Genomic DNA, 11574 nt, shown 5'->3' on the forward strand with positions numbered 1-11574 from the left:
CTCTGCGCAGCCTGCAAGCTCGTTCATACCACATTTACGCTCAACAACTCTTTTCTCCGCCCGCACCCCCTGGCCCCCACCGGCAGAGGGGAAATTGAGTCACTGGAAGGCGAGGCCAGAGTCGCCAGGGGAATGTGCGCCAACGCCAGCCTTCAGGGCCTTCCAGATGCTGGGAGGACGGGGAGGGACCTCCAGGAAAATAAAGTGGGGTGAGAGGGGGGAGCGGCAGGCTGGGCAGGAGCTGAGCCAGACACATGGAGAAACGCTGCCCAGGATCAAAGGAAATAGGACATTTGAAAAGAATGTGCACGTCTGCTTGTGCTGCGGAGGCGGGCAGGGCGGGGGCGGCGTGTGTGGGATCAGGGGCTGGAGCGGGGTCGAGGCCTCTACCCCTGCCCTTCTCGCCTCCGCTTCCCAAGTTGCTCTGCCCGCCTCTTAGGTGGAGGCTGGCCGGACGTTTCAGGATGTTCCTCGCTCTCCCTCCCTGTGGGTCTCTCCTTTTATTTCCGAGATGAAGCTGGAAGGGAAATGTAACCTGAGGAGACCAACCGAAGGGGAAAAAAAAAAGAAAAAAAAAAATCAAACCAGGCCGCCTCCCCGCTCGGCCTCGGAACATTCTTCCCTCCCCACCCGCCTGGCTTCTTCTCCCCGCCCCTCCGGCGTCTGGGCCCTGGGCTCGCCGCCGGGGCGGCTCCGCACGTCACTGGGGTCCCCCGGGGCTGGGGGGGTCCCCAGGGCGGGCCAGAGGAAGGGTGGGAGGGAAGGGAGGAGAGCCGCATAGGCCACAGCGGAGCTCGGGCCGGCCGGGCCGGGCCGGGCCACCCCTCCCCTCTTTCCCGGCCCCGCCGAGCCTGTTTCTCATTAGAGTAACGGGCGCGGTCCCACCCCGGCTGCGGAGTGTTTGTAAACGTCTGACCCGAGGGCCGTCGCTTAACCCTTTAGATGCGGGGCTGGGGCGCCGCTGGGGGCGCGGCCCTGAGCCGGAGGGATTTAGATTAAAGATAGCTGCGGCTAGTTAGACAGGTTTGTAGCCTACGGTCTGCTAGGGAGAATGGTACCCGCCTCCCACCTCCTACCTCCCACCCCCCACTCCAGTCCGGCGTCCAAGTAACTAATCTCGATTTAAATCCCTCTCACACGACAGGGCCCCACCATGCCTGCCCTTCCTAGAAACTCCAGTCCGAGTCTTTCTTCCTCCTCCCGCCCAGGTGACAGGTGTCCAACCCTGGGGCCCACAAGGTCGCTGGGCTGCGGGGCTCTGGTAAACCTGGTCAGGATTATCAGGAGAGCTGGAGCGGGTTGCCATCGGATCCGAGATTCATTCCAGACTAAGGTTCTAGGGAGGAGGGAGCCGACTTCCCTAAGGGGGTAATTAATGGCCCCTCTGGGCAGCTGAGACTAGGGCAGCGGTAAAGTCCGGCCTGGATCCTCGCCCATCAGGAGCTGTGGACCTTTGAACAGTGACCCAAGACCGCTAAATGTTCTTCATTTTGGGGGAAGGGGGAGAGATGACCGGTGGAGGGCCTGATTCGGCAGGTCAAAGGCTTCCAGAAAGCCTAGGCAGAGCGGCCTTAGGCTAGGGTCTTCAAAGGAATGGCCTTCCTCTTTTCAGAGCAGCCTGGAGCCATTCTGCACCCCAGAGCCTGGCTGGCCTTAGGCTTGGAGGAAAAGGGGAGGAGAGGTGGTCCTTCTTTGCTAGTTGCTGGCTGCACAATTCTTCAGAAAGTGTCTTCCATGGGCCCTCTACACTGTGAGCCCAGGATGTGGCCCCTTTAAGGCGCTCGGACCCGGAGCCCCTGAACTTAGACTAAGTTGGGGATTGTGGTGGTAGTGTTCCCTGCGGGGAAATGATTGTCACAACTGCGGGCCAATAGGCATCATTATGGTCCTACCACGCTTGAGAGACCGTTTTCCAATTCAGTTTTGTTCTTTTTTTTTGAGGGGGAGGGACTGGAGAGAGGAGAGAGAGAGAGAGGGAGAGAGAGAGAGAGAGAGAGAGAGAGAGAGAGAGAGAGGGAGGGAGGGACGGGGGGGGAATAAGGGGCGCGTGGTTTTCCCATCTCATCCCTGGAGGAGGGGCTGGAGCATCCCGGGCAGCCAATCAGAGACAGGCTGGGGGGGCACTTTGAAGAAGTTTGGGGAAAAAAGTTTGGAAAAGTTTCTATAATAACGAGGGGGCGTCCGGAGGGAGGTGGCAGCGGCGGAGGAGGGGGCGTCTCAGAGAAGGGAGGGCGGGAGCCACGGGTCAAGATACTGCAGCCTCCTGAGATCCCCCCTCCCACCCAGACCGGGACCTGGGGGCTCTGGCCGGATCCATGGGGGCAGCAAGCTGCGAGGATGAGGAGCTGGAATTTAAGCTGGTGTTCGGGGAGGAAAAGGAGGCCCCCCCGCTGGGCGCGGGGGGGTCGGGGGAAGGTCAGTGCGGGGCTGGGAAGGGGTCTTGGGGTCCGTGAGGGAAGGGCTCAGGGATCCTGAGTCTGGGGACTTTCGGGCAGAGAGCCTGGGGTGAGAGATGAGGGGCTTAGAGGTTGAGGGGAGGTGCGGGGCTCGGGGGTCTGCGGAGGTGAGGCTGGGGACCCGGCACCACTTTCTCCTTTTTAGGTCGTGACTGGGGTGGGGGTGGGGGGGTGCCGTTGGCTGCGCGCCGCCTCTCGGCTGGGCTGTCACTGGGATGCGGGGCGGGCGGGAACAGCGGTCCCGAGAGCCCCGGGCGCTGCCAGGGAAAGGGGAGATTGGGCTCCGGAGCTTGCCCCTTGGGGACCGAGCCCTGGGCCCGCAGACGGGACGCCGGGGGCTGGGGGCGCTCTCAGGCCCAGCCGGGGCGCCCCTCCCCCTCCCCCGTCTGGCCGCAATGAGAGGCAGATGGCGGGGATTGAGCCGGGGGCGGCGGCCGCCGCTCGCACGGAATCCGCGCAGCCAGCGCCACCCCCTCCCTCGCCCGGCCGGCGCGCGGCACCCCTCCGCTGCACCCCCGCCCCCAGATTGGGGGGAGTGAGGGAGGAGCCACCTTCCCTTGTCATCACAGCCCTGGAGCCCCCCTTCCCCTGGCCACCGTTGCGATGGCAACTGGGGCTCCTGCCAGCGCCGTTTGGGGGTTTGGGAACCGCTGCTAATTGGGTTCATGTGTGAGTCGCCCCCAGCTCAGCCCAATGCTTCCTTAAACACGCCTCCAGGCCCAGCTCCAGCCCCTCTCGACCCGCCTCCCTTACCTTGAGACCCGCCCCGTCTGGTACCCCAGGTCCCAGGGCCAGGAGCTCAGAGTGTGAGGTTCTCTGCGTAGGAAAAGACCTGACACGTCTGGCTCCATCTCCTCCACCTTCCCAAGGCCAACTTTGCTTTTGTCTTTGTGGCTCTGAAGGGCATCTCAGAGACCTCTCTTTGCTGAGGAGGGGGCAGCATACCAGACTTGGGAGGCTGCCCACTCAAGGAACCTAGACATCTCACCTGTTTCTCTCTCTCCCCATCTCCTGTGACATCCCTCTCTCTGTCTCCTTCCCTTCCCATTTTGACAGAACTGGACTCAGAGGACACCCCACCATGCTGCCGTCTGGGCCTGGGGGAGCCCCCTCCCTATGGCGCTGCCCCTATTGGCATTCCCCGGCCCCCACCCCCTCGGCCTGGCATGCACTCCCCACCACCCCGCCCAGCCCCCTCACCTGGCACTTGGGAGAGCCAGCCAGCCCGGTCAGTGAGGCTGGGGGGGCCGGGAGGGGGCTCCGGGGGGGCTGGGGGAGGCCGTGTTCTTGAGTGTCCCAGCATCCGCATCACCTCTATCTCTCCCACTCCCGACCCGCCAGCTGCGCTGGAGGACAACCCAGATGCCTGGGGGGAAGGCTCCCCCAGGGATTACCCCCCACCAGAAGGCTTTGGAGGCTACCGAGAGGCAGGGGGCCAGGGCGGGGGCCCCTTCTTCAGCCCGAGCCCTGGCAGCAGCAGCCTGTCTTCCTGGAGCTTCTTCTCAGATGCCTCCGACGAGGCAGCCTTGTATGCAGCCTGTGACGAGGTGGAGTCTGAGCTAAATGAGGCGGCCTCCCGCTTTGGCCTGGGCTCCCCACTGCCCTCACCTCGGGCCTCCCCTAGGCCGTGGACCCCTGATGACCCCTGGAGCCTGTATGGTCCGAGCCCTGGAGGCCGGGGTCCAGAGGATAGCTGGCTACTCCTCAGCGCTCCTGGGCCCACCCCAGCTTCCCCACGACCTGCCTCTCCATGTGGCAAGCGGCGCTATTCCAGCTCGGGAACCCCATCTTCGGCCTCCCCAGCTCTGTCCCGCCGAGGCAGCCTAGGGGAGGAGGGGCCTGAGCCACCTCCAGCACCCCCATTGCCTCTGGTCCGGGACCCGGGCTCCCCTGGCCCCTTTGACTACGTGGGGGCCCCACCAGCCGAGAGCATCCCCCAGAAGACCCGGAGGACTTCCAGCGAGCAGGCGGTGGCCCTGCCTCGGTCTGAGGAGCCTGCCCCGTGCAATGGGAAGCTGCCTTCGGGAGTAGAGGAGGTCGGGGCTCCTCCCGGTGGTCCTCGGAAGGAGGTTGCCGGCATGGACTACCTGGCAGTGCCTTCCCCACTGGCTTGGTCCAAGGCCCGGACTGGGGGACACAGCCCCATCTTCAGGTGAGGGTTGTGTCTGACACCACTGCTGTCTCCAGTCATCTCACCCAGGGAGCAGGAGGGTCAAGGGATGGGTTTGAAGAAAGGTCCTAGTTCTGTGTCCTTGGCATTTCAAAAGAGAATCTGCTACCGCAAACTACTCAGTTTTAGGGAGAATTTTAAAAACGCACCCCCTTTGGACAGATGATTTGCAACAGGACAGTCACTCCCTGTGGATCAATTAGAAAAAGCCCCTCCAGCCCCAGAAGGACCATGTGGGTAAAGGAGGAATTCCTCTAGGGTGTCCTCCACCCCCAGCTCTGTGCTGGAACATGGGCTGGATTTCAGCCCTACAATGGGCAGCAGGAAGTCTCCCTTCTCGAATTCAATTTCTAGGGCCTGACTTGTGGCTTAAAAGTATACCTGCTAGATTTGAATAAAGTAGCATGTATTTGCAAGTCAAAGAATTCATATTAAACCAAGCAGTTCTTGCTGTTCTTCTACACCTTTCACCCTCAAAGAACCTTGTCCATTTCAATAATCCTAAACCTTGGATGTCAGATCAAACTGGCTCCATCCAGAAAAGTCTCCCTTAGTTGTTTCCAGACATTGCCAAGTATCACCTGGGGGCGATTACCTGTTGAGACTCCCTGGCCTAGGGTATCTGGGTGCTCACTACAGGAAAGTTGCAGATCCGTAACCCCCAGCTCTCTGGAACCCACCTGTCCAGCCCCAGCTAGTGGAAAGGGCGCTGGCCTGGGAACGGATGTGCTCAGTCCCGGCTGTCAGTTGCTGGCTTGCTTAGCCCTCTGCGTTCTACCCTCAGTTTCTTTATTTGGGCTTAACAAATTAACAAGGGGGTTAATTTCTGAGACCTTTGCTGGTCTGAAGTTGTGCTTCTTCTTTTTTTTTTTAAATGTGGGCTCTTAGTTCCCCGACCAGGGATCAAACCCATGACCCCTGCAGTGGAAGGGCAGAGTCCTAACCACTGGACCACCAGGGAAGTCCCTGAAGTCGTGCTTCTTTACTTGACTCATTGTATCCAGGCCTGGGGGTTAAACTGGGCTTGGGGTTCCTCTGTATCCAGACCCTGTGTTCAGAGTTGGGAAGAAGGGAGTCTCAGTCCTGGTGCCCATTTACATACCCTCATCTCAAGGGGCTCTGAGGGGTCTGTCCCCCATCTCCCCTGCTTCTGGACTTCTGGACTGTTTTACTTCGGCTATAATTTTCTTTCTCCCATACCCACCGCCACTTCCTCCCTCACATCCTGGGGAGCTGGGACCCAGGGCTGCCCTGACTGGGGCGTGAGGCTGCGGGTGATCAGTGCTCTTCTCTCTGTCTCTGTCCAGGACCTCTGCCCTCCCCCCACTGGACTGGCCTCTGCCCAGCCAGTATGAACAGCTGGAGCTGAGGATCGAGGTGCAGCCCCGAGCCCACCACCGGGCCCACTATGAGACAGAGGGCAGCCGGGGAGCTGTCAAAGCTGCCCCTGGTGGTCACCCCATTGTCAAGGTAAGGGGCAGAAGCCACGCCTGGTAGCCTCTCTCCCCTCCAGTCCCAGATCCCTGCAGATGGGCTCCAGCTGTGCAGACCCATGGCACTGCCCTTTCCCACACTCCCTCTCAGCAATGACCCTGCAGGCGGCCTGGGGGAGGGACTGGTGTTGGGGGAGGAAGGGTGCACTTCAAGGACCCGGATGTACTTTCTACTCCTCTGTCCCTCCACCCCCGCTCCACTCATCCCATGGGACACCAGCCTTATGTCTACTCTGGAAAATGGTGGCCTGCCAGATGTGGGGGAGGGGTCAGGCTGAGGCCAAAGTTCACTGGGAGTTAGGTTGTCTCTGTTGAGTTGGGCCAGTCTCCCTTGGAAGATTTTCCCCTTTGCCCAGCCCAGTTTGGGCCTCATTCCAAGAATAACACTGTGAACTCCAGGCCACGTTTTCGCCACAACTGGTGGAGAAACTAGTGCCCAATCCCCCCCTGGAAATCCCTTCCAGGATATCCTTTATCTTTCACTCCTCGCCAGGGGTGGACTGAAAACTTAGGGATGGATGAAGGATGAGACAGTGGGGATTTCAACTGGGTGGCCTTTGTCTCCCTCTGCTAGCTCCTAGGGTACAGTGAGAAGCCACTGACCCTACAGATGTTCATCGGCACCGCAGATGAGAGGAACCTGCGACCTCATGCTTTCTATCAGGTGCACCGTATCACAGGCAAGATGGTGGCCACGGCCAGCTACGAAGCTGTAGTCAGTGGTACCAAGGTGTTGGAGATGACCCTGCTTCCTGAGAACAACATGGCAGCCAAGTAGGTCCCCACTCCACTTCCCTTTATTCTTCGGGCTTGAGGACTAGCCTTTTCCATGGGATCTAAGCTAGGTCCACTCTTCCTCTCCCCAGAAGAGTTAGACATCATCCCTAGGAGGTGTCAGGCGTTCTCACCATCTAGAAGAGGACTTTGGGGCTGGGGAGCACTCTGGAGAGGCCATCTCTGGGTTCAGATAGCCCCCCATAGTCTCCCAGAGAAGGTCATTTAGGGCTTTGGATGGAGGGTGATTCTGGCATCAGCTGGGAGGGCTTGCCTTCCATTCTTGGCTTCAGCATTGACTGTGCCGGAATCCTGAAGCTTCGGAATTCAGACATTGAGCTGCGGAAGGGTGAGACGGACATCGGGCGCAAGAACACACGCGTGCGGCTGGTATTCAGGGTACACGTGCCCCAAGGCAGCGGGAAGGTCATCTCGGTGCAGACAGCATCGGTGCCCATCGAGTGCTGTGAGCAAAGACGCCCTGAAGCATCTCTCTGTCTCTGGCTAACTTCTTGTCTGTGTGTCTGTCTGCCCATCTCCTCTGCAGAATGTGCGGTGCCCTGCTGGTCCTGGGGACACCTGTAAAGGACCCAGCCCTTATTTCTATCATGGATGGGCTGGGGGAAGTGTTCTACTTTGCCCCTGCTGCAGATTGTGCCTCTGGGTTGGACCAGAGCAACCCTGTCCTCCATCTGCCCCTGGGTATCCCCCATGTATTTGTTTGCATAGCTCTTAGGCCTACCCTGTTCATCTCTCTCTTTCTGCCCAGGAGTGGTTCCTTACATGGTCTGTGTGACCCCCAGGGAGACCATTGTTTTTCTTGTGTGTCTGCTTCTGAGGAGGGCTCCTCCAGGGCCCTGTGACAGTTATTCTAGGGAGGGTTGGGGCACAGGAGGCTGTCCTCTCCATACCAGCCAGCCAGGCCTTTCCTGCACTGCTCTGCAGCCCAGCGCTCAGCTCAGGAGCTGCCCCAGGTGGAGGCCTACAGCCCCAGTGCCTGCTCTGTGACGGGAGGGGAGGAACTAGTGCTGACTGGCTCCAACTTCCTGCCAGACTCCAAGGTGGTGTTCATCGAGAGGGGCCCTGGTGAGTATCTATAGGGAGCGGGGGAGGGCAGGCAGGAAGAACTTGGAACGGGAGGGTGAATGATCTCTGGCACTGTCATTAAACTAGCAAGTTGAGCCTCGATTTCCTTATCTGTAAAATGGGGCAGATAGACTGCCCGTCCTTTTATACTGTCTCCTTCCCGTGCGTACTCTAGGCATCTGAAACGCCCAGGATGGCAAATAAATGTAAGAAATACACATTCTTTTATTGAGGAGTCAGCTTTGAGCTAATTTACCCCCATGTGGCTGGGGAAGATGAGAAGGGAAGAGGTGACTTATACCCTCACAGGTGGACCCTGAGCCCCTCCTGAGTTATGGGACTGGCAGCACAGCTATGATTACAGGAGGCTGTGAGGTGCCCCGGAATAGAGCTGCCGGGGTGGAGAAGGGAAGACTGAGGAGCCCAGGTATACTCACCAACCTGAGGCCTCTGCTCTCCCCAACCCTGCCCACCCAAAGCCCCAGCCCTATCCTCAAGTTTAGCGCCTTAGGACCATATCAGAGCAGAGTCAGAGGTTCTGGGTCATGAGACTTGGGGTCACATAGCCTCCCTTCAAGCTGAGACCCTTTCCTGCCCTTGACCTTCTTTCCAGCTCTGTCATGGGAGGGGATGTTTAGAGTTGCTTGAGAGGGTTCAAGAGTTGTTTCTGGTCCCTGGACTGGCCCTGCCATTTCTCTTGGCCTCAGCTTGTGGCTCTAGATCTTGGAGACCGTTTTAAACCCTGCCTGTCCTGTTCGGTTGAGTAAACATGCACTGGGCTCCTCTGTGAGCTAGGCCTTGTCAGGACCTTCTGAGTCTGGCCTTGGCTCCAGCAGGAGGGGAAATGGCAGAGGCCTGGGCACGGGGCAAGGGGTAGGGGCCGTGCAGCTGGGCTGGAGCTCCCTGTTCTTCCTGCACAGATGGAAAGCTGCAATGGGAGGAGGAGGCCACAGTGAACCGGTTGCAGAGCAATGAGGTACCCGTGTTACTAGGGTCCCCCCTGTGGGTGGGAGTGGGGTGGGAGAAGTCAGGAGATTCTCAGCCGGCTCCCTTGCGCTTGGGAGTGGACTCCAGTAGCTACCTGTTCTTTTCTAGAGGAGGCAACCTGGCCACTCTGGAAGCAGGGACACCTCCAGGGAATGAACTTTGCTCCTTTGTAAATGGAAAAAGCCAGGAGGTGGAGTTAGGGTACTCGGAAGGGCTGGGCTGAGCCTAGATCCCTGAGGGCCCCCTGCCTCATCCTCTGCTCTTCCCCAGGTGACGCTGACCCTGACCATCCCTGAGTACAGCAACAAGCGGGTGTCCCGGCCAGTCCAGGTCTACTTTTACGTCTCCAACGGGAGGAGGAAGCGCAGTCCTACCCAGAGTTTCAAGTTCCTGCCTGGTGCGCTCTGGAACAGCCCATGGTGGGGGGATGCGGATGTGGGGACCGATGCAGGGCCACAGGGATATGCAGTGCCCCACGGTGGGGGGTCAAGGGAGGGATGAGACCTAGGGATAGAAGAGACATAGGGTTGGAGAGTGTGCGGCGGGGAGACTGCCAGCCCTCTCACCAGCGTGTCCTCCTCCTTCCCATCCGCCCAGTGATCTTCAAGGAGGAGCCTCTACCGGACGCATCTCTCCGGGGCTTCCCTTCAGCATCGGGCCCCCACTTTGGCTCTGACATGGACTTCTCACCACCCAGGCCCCCCTACCCCTCCTATCCCCATGAAGACCCTGCTTATGAAACTCCTTACCTGTCAGAAGGCTTCAGCTATGGCACGCCCCCTCTGTACCCCCAGACGGGACCCCCGCCATCCTACAGACCTGGCCCGCGGATGTTCCCTGAGACTGGGGGTACCACAGGTTGCGCCCGCCCACCTCCAGTCTCATTCCTTCCCCGGCCCTTCCCTAGTGACCCCTATGGAGGACGGGGCTCCCCCTTTCCCCTGGGGCTGCCGTTCCCTCCTCCAGCCCCCTTCCGGCCTCCACTGCCTTCATCCCCACCACTTGAAGGCCCCTTCACTCCCCAGAGCAGTGTTCACCCCCCACCTGCTGAGGGATACAATGAGGTAGGGCCAAGCTATGGCCCTGGGGAGGGGGCTCCGGAGCAGGAGAAGTCCAGGGGTGGCTACGGCGGCAGCTTCCGAGACAGTGTCCCTATCCAGGGTATCACGCTGGAGGAAGGTGGGTGTGGGACCAGGGGCTGCGAGTGTGAGTGTGTGCAAGAGATTGCTCTGCATGTTTGCTGAGGGCTAGAGCTTGGCTTCCCAGAGGCTGGGCCTCCGTGGTCCCTCTGGGCCAGCTGGAGGGCCTAAGGAGGCCAGTGCTTGGTGCGTGTGGCCAGTTGAATCCAGTTGAATTCTGAAGGGGGCACGGAGTACCTGCCTAACCTTTCTGCTGCCTCGGCGCTTGGCCCCAGATCACAAAATCTCAGGGCTAGAAGTACTTGCAAGATCATTCAATCTAGCTCCCTCAATTTGCAGATTCAGGCAGTGAATTTCAGAGAGGGGTAGTGGCTTGCTGGTGTCCCAGCCAAGACACGTTTTCCCTCGCCTCAGCTTCCCCCTAAACCTGGTGAGAGTGGTCTGGATTGGTGATGAGGAGCCTTCCTATTTCGCCTCTCTTTCCTCCCACTGGCTACATCCACCTCCGGCCCCACTGACAGCGATTGCCCTGACGCTGCAGGCCAAGCCAGCAGGAGGGGGCTGCACGGGGGCCTGAGAACCCACGTGGATGGAGTTCAGCAAGATGTGATTGAGAGCAGGGGTCAGGACACAGTGGGGAAACTGAGCCCCAGTGGTAGAGAAGCCAGTGCAGGAGGAGCCTGGAGGCATCCTAGACGGAGGCCTGCCTGGAATGAATTGGGGGTCTCTGGAAAAGGAGGCGACCTGCCCCTTGCCCAGTCTCTCAACTGCCCCTCCTTTACAGTGAGTGAGATCATTGGCCGAGACCTGAGTGGCTTCCCTGCACCTCCTGGAGAAGAGCCTCCCGCCTGAACCATCGCCTGGCCCCCACTCCCCCCTGCCCTGCCCACTTTCCCTTCCTCCTGGGATGGTGGTTCCAGAGGCTTGGGGGCCAATCTGGTTCCTCTTTCCCCAGTTTCTTGCCTGCTCTCCCCTGCCCTCCCTTCCCTCCCCTAGCTGAGGTGTGGCCCCCCGGGGCCTGGTGCTGCCTTGGAGGGCTGGGGGCGGGAGAATGTGGAGGACTGGGGTGGGGGTGGACCCTGGGTGGGGACTGGGGAAGAGGACTGGAGGACTGCCGGGAGTGAAGGCTGTGTCTAGATTGTGTACAGACCACGTGCTGGGAGGCGGGGGACAGGTTGATGGGTAATAAACTGCTCGCTGACTAGCGTTTCAGGCTCCAAAACTCTTTGGAGAGAGAGATGGGGCAGCTTACTCTAGCCCTGGCCAGAGGAGGCTTAGAATCTGGAAAGGGATGGGACGTGGCTGGGAAGGTTGCATCCCAAAGAGAATCAGTGCAAGGGGGTGGGGAGGGTTTGAAGGGTCCCAGAGGCTCCCTAACCGGGGTGAGGTCGGGAGCCAGGGTTTGTAGACCTCTCCTCCCTGGGGATTCAGATTCCTTTAGGAGCTTTGGGAAAACCTGTGTATTTTCA

The 11574-nt window shown here is 59.8% G+C and overlaps 1 protein-coding gene across 1 annotated transcript; it reads left to right on the forward strand.

Annotated features, from left to right (window-relative positions):
• The first annotated feature begins 2253 nt into the window (after nt 1-2253).
• On the forward strand, nt 2254-11128 carry NFATC4 (nuclear factor of activated T cells 4). The gene is made up of 10 exons (XM_007130030.2): nt 2254-2415; nt 3513-4608; nt 5934-6096; nt 6694-6893; nt 7187-7359; nt 7839-7979; nt 8900-8955; nt 9237-9363; nt 9564-10145; nt 10890-11128. Exons 1-10 carry the CDS (start codon nt 2316-2318, stop codon nt 10955-10957), a joined length of 2706 nt encoding a protein of 901 aa, XP_007130092.1. The 5' UTR covers nt 2254-2315; the 3' UTR covers nt 10958-11128.
• The last annotated feature ends 446 nt before the right edge of the window (nt 11129-11574 follow it).

The sequence above is a fragment of the Physeter macrocephalus genome, chromosome 11 (assembly GCF_002837175.3).
Source record: "Physeter macrocephalus isolate SW-GA chromosome 11, ASM283717v5, whole genome shotgun sequence".
Lineage (NCBI taxonomy): Eukaryota > Metazoa > Chordata > Mammalia > Artiodactyla > Physeteridae > Physeter > Physeter macrocephalus.